This window comes from Cetorhinus maximus, chromosome 1 (genome assembly GCF_964194155.1).
Source record: "Cetorhinus maximus chromosome 1, sCetMax3.hap1.1, whole genome shotgun sequence".
Lineage (NCBI taxonomy): Eukaryota > Metazoa > Chordata > Chondrichthyes > Lamniformes > Cetorhinidae > Cetorhinus > Cetorhinus maximus.
This window is the reverse complement of record NC_135879.1, coordinates 29,696,339-29,720,096: the sequence shown is the minus strand read 5'-3', so window position 1 is coordinate 29,720,096 and position 23,758 is coordinate 29,696,339. Positions and strand designations below refer to the sequence as shown.

The 23,758-nt window shown below is 43.5% G+C and overlaps 1 protein-coding gene and 1 long non-coding RNA gene across 9 annotated transcripts in view; one reads left to right on the top strand and one right to left on the bottom strand.

Annotated features, from left to right (window-relative positions):
- The window catches only part of inpp4b (inositol polyphosphate-4-phosphatase type II B), a 915,802-nt gene that overhangs the window by 739,884 nt on the left and 152,160 nt on the right, over positions 1-23,758 (top strand). For all 8 annotated transcript variants that reach the window (XM_078539235.1, XM_078539226.1, XM_078539244.1 and 5 more), the window contains one exon: positions 4,965-5,142. In XM_078539235.1, coding sequence (XP_078395361.1) covers positions 4,965-5,142 — 178 coding nt within the window. The remainder of the gene's footprint in view (positions 1-4,964; positions 5,143-23,758) is intronic.
- The window catches only part of LOC144679041 (uncharacterized), a 54,818-nt gene that overhangs the window by 16,166 nt on the left and 14,894 nt on the right, over positions 1-23,758 (bottom strand). The window contains exon 2 of the long non-coding RNA XR_013576229.1: positions 6,514-6,601. This is a non-coding gene — a long non-coding RNA (uncharacterized LOC144679041). The remainder of the gene's footprint in view (positions 1-6,513; positions 6,602-23,758) is intronic.

The window sequence follows — 23,758 nt, the reverse complement described above, 5'->3', positions numbered from 1 at the left end:
TGAAGGCTATCCCTAATTTGAATTTGAATGACAGCATTTGGTGAGTGAAGCTTTCCATCAAAGTGTGATCTCTTTGAACTATAGTTAGTGCAGAGTGTTGTTCCAAAACATGAGTTAATATTCAAGCAGTGGAGGAATAATGGACAGAACCTTGTGGAGGTGACGAGGGTGTTTCCCACCGGCTGAAGAACCAGTGAGGCCCTCATACCACGTCTTTTCGAGAAGGCCCGCCACATCTTGTGCCACTCAGGCACTTAACAGGTCAGCAGAGGTCCTTCATGGACCCTGGGGGTGGATGTCCTGCCCACCGAGAGTTGCCAGCCAATCAGGCTTGACAGCACTTTTGCGTTGCACCCATGTGAGGCCTCGAATTGAGGAGGAACCCAGGAAAGGGTGAGTAATGGCAGGCAGGGGGTCATGGGCTGGAGGTTGCAGGGGAAGAAGGGTGTCAGCAGCAAGGGCAGGGAGATGGCTCTCAGCGGGCCCTCCCTTGCCAGTGCCAGGTCCCTTGATCAGGCACTAAGTGCTTTTGAATGAGGGACCTCCCTGGGAACCCGCAAGCAAATACGGCAGGGTTTGCTTGGCAAGCTCCCCTTGCCTACCTCTGGTTAATACCAGCAGCAGTAAGGTGAGACTCTAAAGTGGGCCTTGCTGCCGCAGACTTACTTGGGTTGGAAATGGGAAGGTGGTGGAGTCCCACCCTCCCCCTCCCAATTAAATGTCCTCGCCACCAAACTCACCATGGGAGAGGGCACAAGATTCCACCCAATGTTTTTCTTTCCCTCCAATTAAGTAACGAGGCAGTTTAGCTACCACTTATTTATTTTGTTATTTTTATTCATTCATATTTATTCTTACTAGTCTCTGTTCTGTGTTATTTCACATGGCTGGCAGAATTTAACGGAACCGTCGGGAGGGGGCTGGGAGGTGGGAGGCTCGGAGAATTGGGAGGGAAGGCAGGGCTGTGGAGTGCTCGTCACTTTCCCGACACCGTAGAATTCTCTCAGTGGCCGGGAAGGTGGAGGAAGTCCATCCCATCCGAGGCCAATTGAGGCCCTCAAGTGGCCAATTAAGGGCCACTTAAGGAACTCTTCCTGCCATCACTGGTAGTCCACCAGCATCAGGGTGGTTCCCCCACCATGTGGAGAGGCTGCTCTGTAAAACCTGGGGGCCTCCCTGTGGGCTGGGTGGGGGAGGGGTGGGGGCATATGCCCCAACCACCCCCACCCTCTTCGTCAGGGCCTACCTGACTGGCCCTGGTAATTCCAGATCCCATTTACCCAGGTCCCGGGCCGCATCCAAGATGTTGCTCTGAGCCGGGTACGTTCCCAGCAGTGTCCATGCTCCCGGCGGTGCTGCTGGGAATGAAGAGCTGCCAGCCCTTCGATTGGTCAGCAGATCTTGGAGGCGGAATCTCATCTCTTAAAGGACTGGAGCCCCGACGCCAGGCAGTTAATTGCCTGATTGCCAAAGAATCAAGTAGGGGGTTCCCGGAATCGACTGAGGCAGGGTTGTTCCTAGCTTTCCGGCCTGCCATCAGAATCACCACCACCCTGATATAACTCAGTCTGGGCAATCCAGATAAAGTACAGTGCTCATCCAGCAGAGCTAGATGGCAGGCAGGATAATTGGACCAGGGAGGAGGTGAATGGTTAGGGAAGGGAGGATTGGGTGTTAAATTGGCAGAGTCAGCAAAAATTAGCTCAATCAGGGTAAATGGCTATAAAGCAATCTAGGTGCTGGTGGGGGAGGGGAGTTGGTGGGAAGCAGAGGGGGCAATCTAAGGAAATCAGCAAGAGGGGGGAGGGTTAGTACTTTCGGGGAGGGCGGTGGTCAGTGATAACAGAGGAAGAATTGGTGGGAAGGAATTTTCAGGAGAGGAGCATACTGATTTCTGCTAGTGAGTGCTATCAGTGATGTGAGGGAGATTGGGATATAGTGTACCTTTATATTACTTCATCTATACAGCACCTATTCATTTTAGAGTTTGAAAGTACTTTCAGCAGCAAATGGTGGGCCACCTCATTGATACATTTCTCTCTGCCCTTAGTGATCTGCAGCCCCAGTAGTAATCCTCGGTGTGGGGGATAGCACATGAGGTTTTGCTGAGCCACCTGGTGGCCAGTCAGTAGAACACATTGCTGACTCAAACCCCAGTGCATATTTGCAACAGTTTTTATAGCTCCTTAGATTGATGACATTTATCACAAAGAAAGCCCAGTACAGCCACACCTACAGGCATAACTGTCTCTTTTAAACTGGATTTTCCATAGAGATCTTTAACATTGGTGTTTTAAATATTTTTAAAATGGAATGTTGCAACCCACTCAGTGACTTTAATATATAACAGATATGACATTGTGTGAGACATAAAAACATATGGAGCAATAAGTCTTTTGACCTATTAATCCATTCCTAGAACTAACAAACCATGTACTATCTGCTCTACTATATATTTATCTAAAACGTGCTTTGTTATTAGTGCCCACTTAAGATAGGTGCTGCATTGAAGGCACATATCTAGCCATTTTAGGCATTGCACTCCTTTAGATGAGTGCCATTATTAGCTACATGAGTTGTTTTGCTGAACTATTTTTTTAAAAAAAGACAAGTTTTGTATCTTTATAGTGTACTTGATTTTACCCCACTTAGTGCCTATATCCCTGTATTTTCCATTGATGGCTTGTTGGCAGCTGCAGTTTCAGAAGATGGAAACCATGCTGGGTATATATCCCTTCTTTCTTATTTTGGAGAATTGGGAAAGAAGCATATACTGTCTGCTCCTGCTCATACGTAACCACCTATGTCTACAAAGCAACGCTTAACAGGCGGGATGTGCCCAATGAGATCTGCAATCTCATGGAGCCAAACAGTTAAACATGTGCCACAACAGGGACTGTTCTGACAATAGCTGCTTAAGTGAGCATTGCATTGAATTTTTATGCACTGGGTGGCAGCGCATAAATGCCAAATTTTTCATTCAGCGATGAACTCATCCATAAAGCAGATGACTGGGTTAGCAGGCAAGCTCCTTCATCATGTTCCCCTGGAAAGCTGCTAATAGCTCAAGAGAACACTGTACCTTTTCTCTATGGTAGGTTTGAGAACATTGTACTTTTTCTCTATGGTAGGTTTGAGAACACTGTACCTTTTCTCTATGGTAGGTTTGCTCAAAGACCACAGCGTAATTGAGAGTGCACGTGTGAGTGAAAGGATCGCTGTCCTCCAATGTGCAACCGCTCCGTGACAATATACAGAAAATCATAAGAGTGAATGCTTGCTACCTTGGTAGCAGTCAATATGACTTTGTTTTATGTCAATTTATCATGCAGCAGGATTCAATTCCCGGCTCCACAAACTCAACTCAGGAGAAAATGCCCCGAATGGTCGGGTTGTCACTTGGGGGAGTGGGATGCGAATGCTAACTGGAGTGGGGCCTACTGACCCGGAAAGAGTTTGGAGGCAGCCACAGGGGCTGCTGGGTGCCAAGGTGGGCTAGTTAAAAGGCCCGCCTTGGTGCTCTGGGACTTCATTCCAGCTGTAGAAAAATCTTTAAAACCAAAAACATCCCCTCGCTCACATACTCCCCATGCCCCATCCATGCCAACTTGTGCCACCTCTTGCCCTCACCCACCCCCTTGGCCTCTCATACCTTCCATGCCAACCTATGCTCCTCTACCCACTCTTCATGGCCCCTCAATGCCAACTTGTGCCAACCCATGTCCACCATTGCCCTTGCACCCTCATGGCTATTCACCCAGTATCCATGGGTAGACTTCAGGAGCCATGCTGGGATGAAATAAAATTAAGTTCTAAGCATCTGTTGCAGATTTCACTATATTTAAAAACACCCTCATTGATAAGATTCCATTCAATACATTTAAATCCCTTCAAGTATTTAATCCCTTATAAAACACACATTTCCCTCAGGTACTTAATTCTCTGTATAAACAAACAAACTTCTTTTCATAGCCCCACATCAAAGATGGCTAATCTCTTTATAGTCACTTGGAGCTGTCAATTCAAACTGTGAACTTACAGGCCACCACTTTCATAATGATAGGCTGTGGAAACAATCAGGCAGAAATAATACCATAATGATAGCACTTAGGCTTATGTCAACAAATATCTCCTGAAATTGCAAGTAACATTTGTTCTCAACTGCAGGCTGGCTGTGTTTTTTTTCAAAATTAAAGGGCAGGAGATTTAAATGACTTGAAAGCTCGGCAGTTCTGCAGAACTTATCCACTTTTTATGCACATTCATGTCTACTCTTATCAATCCTAAAGGGATACCTGACCTCTATAAAGAAATCTGGTAGGTTCGGACCTTTTCCTCAAATGCCTAAAGCCCACAAGTCATGTTTCTGAAACTTCGATGACCAAAATTGTTCCTATATGAAAGAGTGCAGCTTCAAACACCCTGCTTCCATCTACCCTCCCCTCCACATGGGAAACTGATGGTTGCTAGATTCCAGGCTCCGGCATCATTTTGGTTAAGGCGCAGAAGAACTCTTTCTTCTGACTTGGCAAAAATTCAGGCTGACTTTGTCTCTCCTGGGGGACTCAGTTTAGGGGGTTCAATTTATAAATAAGGGGTTTTCCATTTAAGATGGGGATGAGGAAGAATTTCTTCTTTGAGAGTTGGTTAGTGTTTGGAATTCTCTTCCCCATGAACACTCTAGGCTTAGTCATTGAATATATTCAAGGCTGAGTTAGACAGACTTCTGATTGTTAAGCATTAAGGAGGCAGGCAGGAAAGTCGAGTTAAAGCCACATTCAGATCAGCCATGATCTTATTTATTGGTAGAGCTGGCTCAAGGGGCCGAATGGCCCACTTCTGCTCCTATTTCTTGTTATTATGTAATTCATGTTGTGAATTTTAAGAAAGTTATATTATTTTGTTCACTATTAGTGAAACTGTTGAATTGATGTGCAACATTTTTTCTGCTTTGTTTTTTCTAGTTCAGCGTACCAGTATATTTACTATTCACCTGAAGACACGACCAAAGCAAAAGAAGTTATAACCAACATTTATAAGCTTCAACCTCTCATATTGTGCAACACCGATCTACTACTTACTGCAGCAAGGCAACGCTCCAGTGACAACCTCAAAGATTCATTGAAAACACTCAGTGAAATAGTAAGGATTTAGACTGTTAACTTTAAAAGGAATATTGGCTCTTTGTTATTGATTTGTTCTTATCCAGAATGCTTCCTAGCCCTGACTTCTGAAGCTAACAATTGGTTGAATATTGTGCTGGGGGGAGTTCAGGGATGAAGAAAGAAAACACATTTATCCACAATTTCAATGAGAGTGGCAAAGAGAGATTTTTAGTGTCAATTTTGCACTTTCCACCAGGGTTGTGAGTTTGTAAAAACTAACTTCAGCTCCTTGTCTACATTGTCTTTGGATGGTGTACAGGGTTTCACAGAAAAGATAATTATGTAAATGAGGATTATGTTTTAAACTTACTAAAAGTATTTGGCGGTCAGTGTGGAATTCTGAGCTATCTAACACTGGCGCACAGCTAAAGTTTTAACTCTGTTTAAAGTTACATTGTATCAGATTTCAAATTAGGCACTTTGCTAATGAATGAGAACTTTTTCAATCTTAAAATCTGCTGGAAGGAATTGTAAAGATGTAATAAGCACTTAAATTATAAACTCTTTTTCTCAATATGTTTTTCCATCTCCCTTCAAGGCATAATCTCATTTGGGGGTATTCTTTCATGGACTTCTTGATACCTCATGAAAGTATTCAAGTCACATCAGACCGTTCCTATAAGGGCCAGCATAGCCCAGACTGTCTAAGACTTGTTCACAAAATTTACACAGCAAATTTTCCTGGAGAGGACAGTAGAAAATGTGTGCTTGCTTTTTTCAATCACTAGCCCAGATAGGCTATTAATGGAATGCTCAGCAACCCCCAGCTAAGGCTGATGATTTTGCAGTAGCCCTGGTTAGATGTATTCTGTCTCTTGAATTGTGCACACTGCATTAGTTTGATTTCAGTGTAATAGGGTTTCTTCAACATTCATTGATTCCCTCCTGATGATTGCTTGCGCTTTCCAAATTGCAACCCTAATCTCCCTCACCACAGCGGTTTGTTCTTTTTGAGCTTTTAAGCCTTTGGATTGTATGTTTTATTGATGTTGAAGTTGATAAATGCTCATGGATTATTTCCATTATTGAAGAGCTGGGGCTGGATTTTCTTGTGGGCTTAGAAAAACCCGGCCTGTGCACTTTTGAGCCTTCTGAAATACACACCTAACACGCGGGTGACTTTGCCTGGGATTTTTATCTTTTCACACTGGAGTTGGGTTTGCAGTGCATTTTACAAGCTGCAATGGAGCATGTGAGAAGTGTGAGTGCGGAGGCAAGCCAGTTAGAAGGCCCACCTCAGTTCTCCAACACAACATCCCCAGCTCCCGACACTGCGTTAAAACATATCCACATTACAATACAGCATCAAAGAGTGACATTTGAAAGTATCAAAACGTTTCACACTTACCTTTCAAAATGTTCCTGACTCCTCAGCAGGCTTCCCCCAGTGGTCACAAACTCCCCAAGGAAGTGCAATTTTTCAAGGCTTCCGAAACCTACACCAGAACACAAAAATAGTTTGCAGGAGGAACTGCAACTTTCCTGTGGCCCTCGCAATGGGGACCCCAACCTTGGAAGAGGTACAAGTGTGTTTTGCACTTGAGGCAAAGAAGCACATGAAAATAGTGTGGGGTGAGATAGGCAGAGCAAAATTGTTTATCCTGCAAAACAAAACTAAGTTCAGCATTTCGCGACCCAATTCTCACTTCCATTGGGAGATGAAAACCTGGGATTATGCTAGTATTTGTCTTTGCTTGACAATACTTCAGGGGGTATTCATTGTATGGATTAACCATTCTAGGCTCATTTTCAGTTTCATTCCGTTCTCATCTTTTAAGGTTCTCACCTCTTCTTTAACTATCCTTTTGCTGTGACGATAGTTCTAGTTGTTAAATTTAGTGTCTGCAACAATACTCACTTCTAGTCACCTTTTTGGCTCTCTGATCATTTTTTGGTCAACTTTTGAAATTTGCTTTAGCCTTTCCTGTTGACCCTCAACCTCTTCATGCAAGTTTTATGAAGTTCATTTTTCCTTCTTTAATTGTATCCTTGTAAGGCTGAACAGCCCTGTTTTCAGGAAACTTCTCATGTAGCTCAATCCTCTTACACAAAAGATCAACCTCACTCTTGTGGCCAAAACTGGACAATGTACTATAAAGAACTTGTATTTCTATAGTGCCTTATCAGGCCAAAATTGTTCATGTTCAATGAATGGCCCTGTAGTAATGTATAATCGTACATACTAAGAATTCCTGAAAGAGGTCAGAGAGGTGGCCTTTATCACGTTTTTCTGGGTTTCATAAAAACAGAGGGATGACAAGTGAAATCCTAAATTTGAGTGCAGGAAATTATACTAACTCCTTCGTACTGGAGTTAGTACAATTCTGCCTTTAGTGAAAGTGGACTCCAATTGGTGTAACATGATTTGAAAATATTTACAGTACTTTTTTCAATTTTTTTGTGGCTGTAGAAAATAATTTCATCTCAGCCTTGCACCTTGGAAACAGACTGAGCTATTAAGAAAGTAGATTTCAGAGAATGTCCGTGCTGATCAAGGTGTGTTGGCATCCCAGAGACTAGAATGGCTGGCTTGAAGCACAAGACTAAAGCTGTGCTGACTGGGCACATCATTTCCGTCATTTATCTTCCAGAGAAAACTAGAATCTATGAATATTACATGTGATGTGGCAAGTATAGTGCATAATGATAAAATCTATCACAAACAGCATTTTGCACATTAAATAATCTCAAGGTGCTTCACAGAGGTATAAGTAAAAGACAGATGTTGACTCAAAGAAGGCAACCTTAGGAGGGCTAATTTGATCATGGAGGTGAGGTTTTAGAAAGATCTTAAAGGAGGTTGGTGGGTTGAGGAGTGAATTCCAGAATGTGGGCTCTAGAATCAATGGAAATGTAGATTAGATGATTTCTGTAAAGGTTGGATGATCCATTCCACAGGTTTACCACCCAGATGGTAAGGTGCTCTATTGTGATATGGATATGTTTTAATGCACTGTTGGGAGCTGGGCTGTTGTGTTGGATGTCTCCTGTAAAAGGTGGGACAGGCTAATACCATATAGACAGCAGGCAGACATGAACGCCATCATCTTGCAGTTATAAAAATGATCCCAGTAACTAAACTCTCAGAAGAAATTGTCACGTGTGTAACAATGAGTGGCTATTCTCCTGAAAGAAAGTGTGTGTTAAAATTTCTGTACAATCATCCATAATTTTACCAACAGTGTGTTCTCTTGTAAGTGGCACATTGAGAATACAGACCACTATTATAGTAGGATAACAGCAAAATACTGCAGATGCTGGAAATCTGAAACAAAAACAAGAAATGCTGGAAAAACTCAGCAAGTCTGACTTTATCTGTGGAGAGAAAGGCAGAGTTAACGTTTCGAGTTTGTATGACTCTTCAGAGCTAAAGGGAAATAGAAATGTGGTGAAATATATGTATAAGGGGGGTGGAATAGGTGAAGCTGGTTAAAAAGCCAGCGATAGGTGGAGGCAAAAGAAAGATGTCATAAATGAAAGGTCAAAGGGTTGTTAATAGTGGTGGTATTGGCTAAAGGAGGTACTAATGGTGACAGTAAGAGCGGAAAGCAGAATGTGATAATGGCCGGACCAGGGTAAGCACTCTGGAAAGTGACAGATGGCTCTAGTGGGGGTGGGGTGGGGGGAGGGGACGGTGGTGGGAAAAAATTATTGAAAATAGGCTAAAAGCTGGGGATAAAACAATGAATAAAAATGGAAATAAATTTTGAAAATAATAACAAAGTGGGAAAAATAAATAAATAAAAATGAATATAGGGAAAAGGAAGGGATCAAAAAGGGGTGGGGATGGAGGAGGGAGTTCACGGTCTGAAGTTGTTGAACTCAATGTTAAGTCCGGAAGGCTGTAAAGTGCCTAATCGGAAGATGAGGTGCTGTTCTTCCAGTGTGAGTTAAGCTTCACTGGAACATTGCAGCAGGTCAAGGACGGACATGTGGGCATGAGAGCAGGGTGGAGTGTTGAAATGGCAAGCGACAGGGAGGTCTGGTCATGCTTGTGGACAGACTGAAGGTGTTCTGCAGAGCGGTCACCCAGTCTGCATTTGGTCTCTCCAATGTAGAGGAAACTGCATTGGGAGCAACAAATGCAGTAGACCAAATTGAGGGAAGTACATTTATAGTATATATATAGTAGTATCTATACTAGTCCAAGGTGTCTTGACACTTGTTAAATGTTTGACCATTTTCATGTTTGAGTTTCTAATTTGCATATTTGATACCTATTGGTTTCCTGAAAAAGAGCTTTAATACTTTATTTATAGGAGTAGATTTTAACTTTCAGGCAGCTGCACACCTGTTCAAGCAGCAAGGAGGCTGGTGTCTTTTTGAGGCCCAGACCTCAGTTAAATAGAACTGGTGTGTTGCAGATGCCAAACAGGGTCAAAACAAGTTGCTGGATTCTGGCCCGGCAATATCAGATGGCTCAGAGGCTTCACAGCTGGAAGCAAGATGAAATGAAGACTGTGGTCATGAGCCGGGAACCCAGGGAGCAGCAGTCAATTATTTTTGAACTGTAGTTTCATGGCCAAACAATGCTGGCAATTTTATCCACGGCAAGGTTCCACAAACAGGAATAAGATAAATGACCAGTAAGTCTGTGTATTTTTTTTTCTGGTGGTGGTGTTAAAGAGATAAAGGTTGTCCAGGAAACTGGAGATTTCCCCTGCTCTTCTTCGAACATCATTGTGGAATCTTTCATATTCCCCTGAACAGTGCCCTCAGCTTAATGATATCCCATCTGAAAGACAAAAAAAAAAATCATGTTTGGAAAGCATGTCTTTTCTCATGTAATGTGTTAATGCTGCAGAATGTTGCACCACGACAACAGGGGCTGTTGGGACGAAACATAGGAACAGGAATAGGCCATTCAGCCTCTCTAACCTGTCCCGGGCATTGTGAGATAATCACTGATAAGGGGATGGGATGACCCTTGTCCTAGCCATTCAAGCGCCGGAAAATGAATCACCAGCCTCAGTTGCATATCTGTTAGAGAGTTGCTGAACAGGTTGTTGGCATGTCTCCACAGAGGAGAGAGGAGATCAAAAGGAAAATCTTTTACTATATCTCCTGGGTGCCCTTTTTCAAGGCATGATTGATGGATCTCTTGGGTGTTGATCACTGTTCTCCTTTTGGTTAAGACTGTTGTGTATGTGCTGGAGGGAATTCCAAGAAAGAGTAATGGAGTCAAAAAAGGGAGCTTACACTGAAGAAGGTCATCTTTCCATTTCTGCCCTCATTAGCACCAGGGCATGTTGGTATTTGAAAATTGCTTCAGTAAAGCCATCAGAGAAAAGATACTGTTTCTGTTAGAATTCAGTTAACGTTTTTCTTCATTGGCATAGCATAGTAGAATTGTGTGTAATGTAAGGTCTGACATGGCAGATTGTTAATAAATCATAAGTGTTACGCTATGTGCCACATCATGGTGTGTGCCCTGGGCTATAAATGGTGCATCATTCATAAATGATATCACAGATTATCTTTGATATTTTAAACCATGTTCTAATCCTCAGCTTGTCCTATTATGAGCCCACTCACAACACATAGGTAAAACTTGCTTGTATTTCAGTCAAAATGGATGCCAGTTTTCTCGCCAACACTCTAAGGGAAAACAATACTATTACTCCCAATAACTTAATTTTCCACTTGACAGAAGCCTATATTATGCCAGTTTTCCATGTTTCGTTTATCCCTATCTTTGAGCACTGGCACTCACTCAGTAGAAAAAAGGATGTGGACATTTGATATTCTGAATAATTAATACCATCAATGCAGCAAGTAATTTTTTTTTGATGGTGTGACCACTGACAGAGATGAAGCCAAAGAAAAGATCTTTAATGCCACAAAGGAAAAGTAAAACATAACACCAAACACTCGTGCACCTATATCCTTAGACTTGAGAAGGCATACTTATGACTCTGCCACATCCTCAGTCAGAAGGCTCCAGCATGCACTTCAATATGATTGTAACAATGGCAAATTATCTCTTCTAACTGGAATGTCGTAACAATTCCCTGAAAACAGTTCTTCTGACTATTCTCCAGTGAAAGAAAATGGGAACCACAGAATGGAAGATCCACTGAACATAGTACCAGTAAAGGGGGAATATGAATAGCTAATATTAATCTATTAAAAAGAAATATTGCTTTAAAATGGAGCAGAGAGGATGTGCAAGTTGTTCCAGCTGTGTGCAGGGCATTGCATGACAGCGAGCTCAGGTTGTGCCAGCCTCATGATGGAATATATGAGTAACCAGTTAGAGATAGAGGGGGCCAGATTCTCATCATGGAGTCAGGAATTTTACAGACATCGCAATTCTGCTTCTACCCCAGCAGTGCTTCACCTCCTGGAAGGGGGGATGACCTGGAGTCAGGCTTGTCATCTCCAGCAGAAAGCCCGAGGTGGGAGGATCTCAAAGTGGCCAGGTTAAAAGGCCCACCTCCGTTCCCGGAGACACCGCCCCAATTCTTAAGATACATATGAGCATATGAAATAGAATCAGTGTAAAGCCCTCCTCAACCTCACCTCCGTAATACCCCTAACCCCCTCACCATTTAAACCCCACATCTACCCTTCACCCCTTTCACCTCCATAGCCCCATCCCCCACACCCCTAACTGACTCACCTAGTACCTATTTATAAACATAACTCTCAGGCCCCATAATAACATTTGGAAGTTGTTAAAAAAGCTCAATTGTTAAAAAGCTCAAATCTGTCAAAATAAACAAATGTCACTTGGATAGGCATTTAAAAATATCCTCTTCAGAGGCTCTTAAATCTGTCAAAATAACCTAGGACAGCTGTGAAAGTAAATTCTTCAGTACAAAATCCATTGGTATCTTTGAAGGTAGCCAAAAGCTCATATACCTGTCAAAGCTTTTGAACAGCCAAACAGATGGCTGAGCTGTTCTGAATGAATGAGTGCAATGGAGAGAGTTTAAATGATTAGCTCTGGATCTCACACTGGGCTAACCTTTCAATATAATACAATGCAAAATAGCACTTTTCCATTGGATAATCTGTTCTGATGCATCTGAAGACTTTCACACTTTTACAATGCTATTCTTTCATTTGATAGCTTGCCAGTTGTCCGAAGTAACAACCTGGCATCCTGTTATTTAGTGGTCACTTAGCTTTTCCAATCACATCACTCACTTTAGTAAAAGCAGATTTAAGTCAGGCTACAGCATTTCATGGTGAACTGTAAAGGAGACAACAACATTTTTGCTCACCTTTTATACTCTTCCCTCCTCCATTCTGTGGCTCATACCTTCACTCTGTAGGTCTGATTTAGGAAGGCGTTCAAAATGCAGCTGCCTTGCTAAAATTGCTGAAATTCTGGAATGCCTTCTAGAAGAGTGCCAGCAATATCTAAGCAGCAGCATGTGTGGTTGCCGATCTGCCCCCTTTCCTGCTCTGCTGAAAATAAGCATGGAGTTGTAGGCAGGAAATGCAGGCAGGACTTCAGCCTTCACTGCTCAGTGGCCATTTTTTCCAGTTCTCGACTCCGAATGGTGCCGAAACAGGATTGCAAAATCTGGCCCAGGAACTTGGTCCAACAAATGCTGGAAAATTTCTGGTGTACTTTAACCTTAAATATATAACTCTTTATGCTTTACTTTCAGAAAAGTTGTAAATTCAGCTACAAGTAATGCACACATACCTTTCCTCAAATCATTTTTGAAGTAAAATATTAACTTCCAAATGATAACTGATTAGCAAATACTAAAAACGATTAGATAAATACTATATGGCTTCTTAAACCAGAGCCTCTTGATATTGAGTATTTGATGCCACAGCTTGAGTGTACACAAGTTTGATGACCACAATTTTATGGTCAAGTTGGCAAAAGGTTCACCAGTTTGACTTGTTTTTTTGAAGGTTTACGTTAATTGATAGATCTTTTGCAATGAATAACTGGAATTGGTTTTACTAGGACTGTGTGGAATGTAGGAGCACAAATTGTGATGTAGTAGCTCAGCAATTCAAGGTGTTTGATCTTCACTGTAAGAAGCTGTTGTTAAAATTTATTAGTAGATGCTTGGGGAGATTCGTCAAAATGTGGATTTGTTAGATGTGAGAGTTGTAGCTTTCAATAAAAGCAGATAAATGGAAGAATTAAAAAAAAAAGAACAAATGCATGACACTATATAAAACCGGAACTATTAAAGCTAAAGAGATAAAACTGGTGTGAAATTGAGTGTTGATGAAACCTAATAATGGTTGCAATAACCATATTTCTCTAGTACTTATGTGCCCAAGTTGCTACATTGAACACATTGTTCCATAATGCACCCAGAAGCACTTGATGCTGAAGCTGGCACATATGTGATAGATTCATTAGGTCCCCAAAAGTAATATGGGCTGAACATCAATCCAGGTGCTTAGTGTCTGTATGCACTAGCTCCTGAAACAGAGAGATCGTTCCTCATGATGGACCTTTAAAGTGGCTTGATTAGTTTGAGCTACGTACAAGTATGTGCTGTGTATTTTCCTATGTTAATGTTTCTTTGCTGTTTACTTATCAAGTTGCTTTGATGTCACGGACACAATACAAAGGGAGTGTTAATAGTAGTGTTAACACGCTGGTTCTGATAGCACCTCCTTTAGTCTTTAACACTACCATTAACATTCTCTTTGTCTTGTGTCCATGACATCTTTGTCAATCTCCCCTGAGCTCCCAACTATCCCTAGCCTTCTATTTTTTCCACCTGCTCTGCCTCTTATACAGGATAATATCCATCACATTTCTACTTCTCTTTAGCTCTGAAGAAGAGTCATACAGACACGAAACGTGAACTTTGTTTCTCTCTCCACAGATGCTGCCAGATTTGATGAGTTATTCCAACATTTTCTGTCTTTAACTGTACTGATTTGGTCAGTGACTATGAAAGTCACAATAGAATTGACTTTCAAGCTAACAGTAACGGAGCACTACAAAGGTCCAGATTGTGAACTCCTCCCACGCTGCCTCACTAATTCATCACCGCAGGGCAAAGCAAATTGTATAGATGCATTTAAGGGAAAGCTAGATAAACACATGAGGGAGAAGGGAATAGAGGGTTATGATGATAGATTTAGATGCGTGAGGCTGGAGTGGAGCATAAATACCGGCATGGACTGGTTGGACTGAATGTTTGTTTCTGTGCTGTATATCCCAGGTTTCTCCAACCTTTTCACACGGGCCACATTTCAATTTTTTTCTCATTCAAAGGGCCCAATGAGCAAATTTCAGAAAGTTAAGGTTTGGCACAAAATGAAATACAAAAAAAATAGTTGAGGTACAAAGAAAAGAAACAACTTGCTGAGCAAAAAAAAAGTCAAAGCAATAAAATGATCTTTTAAAAAACGGAGTCACTAATTAAAGGTGACCATTAGATTATGAAAGGGTGAGCATGTGTGTGTCCAGCTCACTCCCAGACCTGGGGTAGTCAGTCACTCACACTCACCCATGCCCACTGTGTGAGTTTGTGTTGATGTGTGGGGATGACGGTGAGTAAGAACCCTGAGGCTGGAAGTGAGCCAGACATACGTTCTCTCTCTCTCTCTCTCTCTCTCTCTCTCTCTCTCTCTCTCTCTCTCTCTCTCTCTCTCTCTCTCTCGTTCTCTCTCTCTCTCACACACTCTCTCTCTCTCACACACTCTCTCTCTCTCACACACTCTCTCTCTCTCACACACTCTCTCTCTCTCACACACTCTCTCAGTCTCACACTCTTTCCACCCCACCCCCATCCCCAACTTCCAGGGGTGGTTTTGTGACTAAAATGCTGAGGAGAGGTTCAAAATGGCTGCACACTCTTTCTCCCTGCCCTGTCTAACACCCCAGCTGTCGTGTGTCCTGTTGTTGCTGCGACTGCCGCTCAGCCATCTTGACTCATGTAGGGGGCCTTGAACACCACGCTGCCCCCAAACCCCAAACCCGGCAGCCAATCTTTCCCTCCCACCTTCCCAGCATCCAGCCTCTGTTCTCCCCAATCCGGCAGCCAGCCACTCCACCCCTTCCCTGCCCCTGCCAGCCAGCCTGCCTCTCCACCCTGCCCTGAAAACCTCCCTTTCTCCCTAATAAGCTCACCGCTGCTCCCGCTGATGTTCAGGCCTCAGATTGAATGAAGCACACTGTTCGCTGCTCCTTCAATGAGAGACTGTTGCTCTCCCATATTTGCTGCTGATAAGCTCATTAGTGAGCCTATCAGGACCAAATGCAGGAGAAGTTTGACCTGTGATTGGAGGTGCAGCTTCTTGCAGAATCTTCCACTCCACTTACCTGTCTCACTGGCATTTTGACTCCGTGGGCCAGGAAAGAGAGACATGGCGGGCTGCATCTGGCCCACAGGCCACGTGTTGGACAAGCCTGCTATACCCTTTGTAATTGTATATAATGTACAGGCTACTTGACAAGCTCTCCAATGACTGCATGAACTCCTGATGTTGAGTTTCCAAATTACATTTGTAAGACAAGCTCTAAAACGGTCTGAATTCTAACTGAATAACTCAGGCACCAGAAGAGAATAGCAGAAGAAAACTTTGAGTAAAAGAGAGAAGGAAACACAGAAAAAGAGTAATGGGAAGGTACACTAAACAGCTTTTTTTAGGATTTGTAAAACTCTTCATGCAGCTATGCATTCTGGCCATCTCTCAAATACTGCCTAGACAGTTGTTTCAGCCTTCCACTTGAACTACTCCAAGGTTATGGAAGAACTTCATGTCCAGTTCTGTGGCTGACCACTCACCCACGACTTAATGCCAAAACATCTTGGCATTACTCTTGACCGTCTTTTGACCTAGGGGCAACACCTGCAGAACACCGGATCCAAGATCAAGACAAGAGCCAATCGCATTCGGAAACTGGTGGGTACCACCTGGGGCAGCAGAGCCAACACACTACATGCTGCTTCACTCGCCCTGGTCTACCCAACAACAACAACTGCTCAACCAGGCTAGGAACCGACACACAAACGTGGTAGATATACATCTCTGGGAAGCCATGAAGATTATTTCTGGGACATTGAGACCAACACAGCTTAAATGGCTTCCTGTGTAAGCACATATTTAACCTCCTGATGTCTGCAGGGAAAACATCCTCCTCAACGAACATCACCGGCTGACAACAAGCAAAGCATTCCCATTGACATAGGACCTCAAAAGAACCAATACACTCGTCTGAAATCCGAGTCCCTACTGTAGCACACTCCACACCCTACAAACTGGTAACAGCCCCACCTCGTGATGGCACACTCCTGGTTGACTGCAGACATTACCAACCGCAACCTAATAATTGACCAGAGTGGTCAACCTTGCACGGAAATTCTGGACAACCCTTAACCGCTTGAGGACGGGCCAGAGAAGATGTGGCCACTTGGTCTACAAGTGGAACATGAGGAACAGCTCAAATTGTGACTGTGACCATCCAAGTCAGACCATTGCCCACATACTGAGCTCCTGCCCTGAGAGATTGGCTCCTGGTAACATCACAACCATTCACATTGCATCAGCTGATGGATTGTTAATCTCAACATCAAATTGGAACTGCTTCCGCAGCCAAACAAATAAAAAAGATCTCTGAATATGGATACACAGGCCACAGCAGCAATAAAGCCTCCTTTTAACCCCAAGTGTATCCTCTATAAACATCATTATAGAAACAGTTTGAAGTCAGACTTCCCCTCTCTGATTGAGTACTCTCAATCCCATATCTATGCCAACAGAATTCAATATGGTAGCCTTCAGAACAAAACTGCCAAACCTCAAGAAGAGAAAAAAATAGCAGCACCAGCTCAGTATAGCTAACATACTCAGAATACTGTCATTCACAGCCCAAAACCAACAATGATCAGCATAAAGTGAGGTATACTAGTAGCTTTATTAAAAGGCTAATCAGACCCTGATTAATCAATTCCCCAAAGGGAAACAAGGCTGCCGTAATGGATTTTGTGCTTGCCTCATGCTATTTTTCTGGCAATTCTGCTATCTACCCCTTTGGTGTTAATTAGAAAACAAGGATCACCACTGAAGTTGCCACAATGCTGACAACTGGAAATACCCAAAGTACACACATCACAACACACATTTCCAGTTCCAGCTCCAGTTTATTTAAGATCATAATAACATTAATGATTTTGTTAGAAAATTTTCTATTATTATTGAAATTAATCAACAAATAGATAAAAATGATTTTAGATTTACCAGACTTAGAGAGAGGTTGGTCTGCATAAGAAGATGAATCAATATGATCAGTATGTGGTAGTAGATTAGAAGGCAGTGTAATGATACTGTAATAAGATCACTTAAGCAGTTTACATTATAAGTGTAGGCAAAGGAATTAAAATTAGGGCATAATTTAGCACTTTAAAAACAGGGAATGAGTTTTCTGATTAATTCACTACATTTAACAGCACAAAATGTTGGCTAATAGGTAACATTTTATTCATGCTAAAACAAAAACAGAATTACCTGGAAAAACTCAGCAGGTCTGGCAGCATCGGCGGAGAAAAAATGAGTTGACGTTTCGAGTCCTCATGACCCTTCAGAACTGAGTAAAGTTAGGAGAAGGGAGAAATATAGACATGGAAAGCAATGAAGGTGAACAAGGCAGAAGAGAGATACGAAAATCCTGTCGGCGAGCAGAGCAGTACTTCTTCAAGGTAGGCATTTCTTGAAGAGGAGTGGCAGTCAATTAAACACAGAGATAAAAACAAAAAACTACTGCGGATGCTGGAAATCCAAAACAAAAACAGAACTACCTGGAAAAACTCAGCAGGTCTGGCAGCATCGGCGGAGAAGAAAAGAGTTGACGTTTCGAGTCCTCATGACCCATGAGTATGACCCTCATGACCCGCAGTAGCTTTTTGTTTTTATCTCTGTGTTTAATTGACTGCCACTCCTCTTCAAGAAATGCCTACCTTGAAGAAGTACTGCTCTGCTCTCCGACAGGATTTTCGTATCTCTCTTCTGCCTTGTTCACCTTCATTGCTTTCCATTTCTATATTTCACCCTTCTCCTAACTTTACTCAGTTCTGCTGAAGGGTCATGAGGACTCGAAACATCAACTCTTTTCTTCTCCGCCGATGCTGCCAGACCTGCTGAGTTTTTCCAGGTAATTCTGTTTTTGTTTTGGATTTCCAGCATCCGCAGTAGTTTTTTGTTTTTATTTTATTCATGCTGTTAGTTCCGATTCAACACATCTAACAGGGTGTGGAGTGTTCACTCCCTATCAAACTAGTACTTGTACACACCATGCCGGGATTTTCCAGTCCCACCCGCTGTGGGACCCAAAATTCCCACCCAAAGTCAACGGACCTTTGGCTGGTCCGTCAAATTTTCCATCCCGCCCATGACGATTCCTGCCATGGGCAGGATCAGAAAATCCCAGCCCATTTCTTTCCTCACTCCGTTCATGGACAGCAATTGTTTCTGCTGTCAGAATTCCCGAGATGGGCAAGGAGGGTGTCTGACATTACCTGTTGCTGTTATTGTTTCTGGGGATTTGATTAATACATAAAAAAGAAATTGTGTGAGATATGATTTGATGAATGAAATTTTTTATCTTATACTTGTTAATCTTTCTTGGCGTTATACAGAGGGAGTTAGGAGCAAGTGTAGTCTTTAAATGAAGTCGGGTTAGGGTATAGCTAAACCAAATTTTGGAGACATAACTCATTCCCCTGTTTTAAAGTGCTAAATAATACCCTAATTTTAATTCCTTTGCCTACACTTATAATATAATTGCTGAAGTGATCTTATTACAGTATCATTACTCTGCCTTTTAATCTACTACCACATACTGATCATATTGATTCATCCTCTTATGCAGACCAACCTCTCTCTAAGCCTGGTAAATCTAAAATCATTTTAATTTATTTATTTGTTGATTAATTTCAATAATAGAAAATTTTCTAACAAAATCATTAATTTTATTGAGATCTTAAATAAACTGGAGCTGGAACTGGAAATGTGTGTTGTGATGTGTGTACTTTGGGTGTTTCCAGTTGTCAGCATTGTGGCAACTTAGGTTGTGATCCTTGTTTTCTAATTAACACCAAAGGGGTAGGCAGCAGAATTGAAGAGAGAGGTTTACTTGCAGAGGAACATGAAGGAACACGAGCAGTTTATTTATGATGCACGGCGAATAGTGGTTGTCAAAGCAGGAGGTTATATGAAGGGCCAGTGACTGGCTAAGTATAAAGAACAGCTGTAAGAAAATTGTTGCAGCATTTCAGGTGTTGATGCATTTCGGAGGAAAGGGTGGAAAGGTTTTAGGATTTTTTTTTTGATTGGGTTTATTTTTGCTTGCAATACAATTAATTTCATTGCATTCATAATATATAGTGTGCTTGGAAGATAGTGTGATTCATTGTGGCAGTGGCTGAATTCATAGAGAAAAATGTTGCTGTTTGAACCTGGTAAGGCCTCTTTCTTAGAAGGCGTTGGAAGTGGGGTCACTGAATATTTCTGAGGCAGAGGTAGATAGATTCTTGTTCGGTAAGGGAATCAAAGGTAATTTGGGGTAGATCGAAATGTAGAATTCAAAACACAAACAGATCGGCCGTGATCTTATTGAATGGCGGAGCAGGCTCCAGGTGCGGAATGGCCTACTTCTCCTATTTTGTGTGTTTGGAAGGTCCCCGAGATCGTCATTAATGCTGGGTTTTGATTGTGTCAGCAGCCCTTTGGGAGTTACCGTATTCAAGTGAGTTGATCATGCTCCAGGTGTTTGGTGTACAAGCTATAATGAAAATCAGTGTTGTTAATATCACAAACAGCCTAATTCCACCATGGCCTTGCTCCTCACTATCTCTAACCTGCTCCAGCCCAACAACCCACCAAGGTATCTGTGTTTCTGGCCTCATACGCATCCCAATTTTAATCCCTCTGCAATTGGCAGCCATGCTTTCATCTGCTAAGGCCCTAAAATCCAAACCCCCCCCCCAACAAACCTGCCTACCCCTTTACTTGCCTCCTTCAGACACTACTTAAAATCTACCTCTTTCTAAACTTTTGGCCAGCTGCCCTAATATCTACTTAAATATCTGTGGTAAGTTTTGTTTAATAATGTCTTTGTAAAGTACTTGAAATGTTTTACTACATTAAAGGTACTATATAAATATCAGTTGTTATTGTCGGTCAAGAATAAGGAACAGATTTTGATTATATTTTTTTCTCTTTCTGTTGATTCACAAGATGTGGGCATCACTGGCAAAGGGAGAATTTATTGCCCATCTCTAATTGCTCTTGAGTAGGTGGTGATGAGCAGCCTCCTTGAAGCACTGCAGTCCATGTAGCGAAAGTACTCGCACAGTGCTATTAATTAGGGAGTTCTAGAATTTTGACCCAGCACCAATGAAGGAATAGCAATATGTTTCCAAATCAGGGTGATGTTTAGCTTGGAGGGGAATTTGGAGGTGGTGGTGCTCCCAGCTGCACCTGTCCTTCTAGGTCGTAGAGATCAAGGATTTGGGAGGTGCTGTCAAAAGTACCCTTGAAAGTTGCTACAGTGTATCTTGTAGATGGTACACAGATGTAGATGCAGTCACATTGTAGTGATTGTGGAGGGGGTGAATATTTAAGGTGGTGGATAGGGTGCCAGTTAATCAGACTGTTTTCTCCTGGTTATTATTGAACTTCTTGAGTTTTTTTGGAACTGCACTTATCCAGGCAAATGAAGAGTATTCCATCACACTCCTGATTTGCGTCTTGTGGGTGGTAGAAAGGCTTTAGCGAGTCGGGAGATGAATCACCCACCGCCGAATACCCAGGCTTTGACCTGCTCTTGCAGCTAAAGTATTTATGTAGCTGGTTCAGCTAATTTTCTGGCCAATGGTGACTTCCAGGATATTGATGGTGGACGATGTAATGATGGTAATGATGTTGAATGTCATGGGGAGGTGGTTAGACTCTCTTGTTGGTGATGGTCATTGCCTAGCACTTGTGTGGTGTGAATGTTGCTTTCCACTTGTCAGCCCATGCTTGATTGCTGTCCAGTCCTTGCTACACTTGGGCTCAGATTGTTTCATTGGGTGGGATTTTCCAGCCCTGCCCATGGCGGGCGGGAGTGGAAAATGTTGAGAGATCGGAAAAATAATTTTGCCGCCGTCACAAAAGCAGTCCAAGATTGTCCACTCAAGCCGTCAGTGTCGGGCTGCGTTTTCTGCCACAGCATGTCGGGAACGTCATTTTAATACATTTGCATCTCATTATAAAGGTTGTTCGCTGGAATTACCCCCCCGTGCTGTATCAACAGGGTACCAACGTGTTTCACAACGGTCCATAAGCGACGTGCACCTGGCTACCTGCACTTCGCTCATGACCTTGAGGTTCGTTCACCTACCTTGCATCACGCAGCGCTCGTGGCAACTCAGACTCAGCTCCAGGCTTCTCAGACAGCACCACATCACTTTCAGGGAGGCGTCAGAGGCAAGTCTCTACCTAACAGACCAGTGGCCAGGCGGGGGTGGCTTTGAATGTGCTGCAGGGCAAGACCTCCACTGGGGAAGGAGGGAAATGGCCCTGAGGCATGGGAGGGGCTGCAGGGGGGGTAAGAGGGGAAGTTTGCACTCAGACATCTAACTGGGGGAGTGGGAGGTGTGGTGCGGTGGAGGAGTGTCTTCAGCGCCAGGATGGTTACAGAATGACGGAAGCGACTTTGGACCAGAATGGGAGGATCGCTGAGTGGAGAGACACTTCAGAGTTAAGCTTGCAAAGAGCGACCTTGTCCCAGTCCAGGCAGGGAGAGGGCATGTCAGTCCAGTCTCAGTCGTGTCCAGGATGTTGTGTGCAGGGCGTTGTCATAACATCACGTGCGTCGGTCCAGGGGGTTTCTGGCATCAGACTGGGCCACAAATGGCACGCACAGTCAGTGGAAGCATCTGCGGCCTTTAGATGGGAAAAAGGTTTTTTGGGGCCATTCAACAGTGTCGGATGTGGGGGTGTGGTGGGGGCGGGTGGTATATGTCAGACTTTGCAAGTGCCCTCAAGATGGGGGCTGGAGGGGTGCAGGGTGAGGTCCACCCGAGGCATAGGCACATCCTACCTCACCGTGTTCTGGGGTAATATGATGGGATCAAGGAATACACGGGGAGGATTGAGAGGTTCTTAGAGGGAGGGAAACCTGAACATTAAGCTCTTGCAGGACAATGGGTTTCCACACTCACAGGAAGGGTCCAAGCTGGTCTGGTAGTGAGACCTCAGCACCACCATCTTCCAATCTGCAGTGATAGCATAGTACAAAATTAAAATGAGGAGATACTCTGCTGGTGAGGGCTCTGAGGGCCGTTAGGAGGTCAGGTGCATGCACTTGGGGGAACGATTAAAGGGGCACCCAACTGAACTCTGCATTCGCAAATGAGGAGAGTTACACAGCTGAGACTTGTTAGGAGCTTTCCAATGACAATGCAGGGAATCAGGAAAGTGATGTTATGATGTGCTTTCAAGTGAGACTAATCCCGCAAAGTGGCACTAATCGATCTCCTTGTATTATCCCCTTGTTCACAGCATGGAGATTCCCTAAAGTGGTAACGTACTCCAGAGCAATTGGGTGACTGGACAAGTTTCAGATGCGTGTTATAATCGTGACATTGGCAGCTTCACATAAGAGAAGCCTCAGGCCCCCCTCAAATAATCTCAATTGCTGACTAAACGTTTTCTCTCGTGTGTATTACCACAAAGAGTGTGGTATTAAGAGTGCAGTGAACGAAGATCCAAGCACCTGGGCTGAAAGCAGCGTGTTGAAGCACCTGGCCAATACATTTTCACAGCAGACGGTCATGTAAAGGTGGCAGGGGGAGGTGAGCAGGGTGGTAGGGAAGGTGCGCCTTGAAACCTGGCCTTGATTTTAGGATGATTAGTTTCTGCTGTTGAAACAAAGCCCTTGAACCCACATTCATTGATGAGTCACTGACAGAAATGGGACCTTTGCAAGCTGATGCTGACTCATGTCCGTTTTTCACTGATGCTGCAGAAAGAAAGATGGAGCATGGATTTATTGCTGCCTGCAAAATCGCATACAGGCTGGAGAGAAGGAGTAGATTGTGACGGAGGTGCCAGGCTCACCAAAGAGAGGAGCTAAACCCTGATGACCAAGGGGCAGCAGGGCCCCCTCTGCAGAGGATGAAGCTCCAAGATGTTGTGTGTAGGCGTCTCACAAGACCGAGGGTGTACAGAACTCGCATGTCTTACCTGCACATGAGAGAGAGAGAGACAGTGTTGCTGACACCTCCGCATGTCCAGGGATCTGGTGACTCAAATCTGACACGTTCTCCAGGAATTGGCACCACGGGGCCTGGGAGGGCATTCATGGCCACTAGCTGTGAAAGTATCCGCCGCACTGAACTTCTATGCGTGGTTCCTTCCAGGGCTCCAATGGGGAGGGACTTCTGCAGGATCTCTGAAGCGTCACAAATGCATCCATGAGGTGACACGTGCCATTTTTGCCGAGGCCCACAATTACATCAACCTTAACAGGGATCAAGCAAGCCAGGACGCCAGAACACTGGGCTTTGCGGTGATTTCCTGAATCCCACAGGTGCAGGGAGCCATCGACTGCACTCATGGCTATAAAAGCTCCCTGGCAACAGGCACGCCAACATGTCAACATGAAAGGC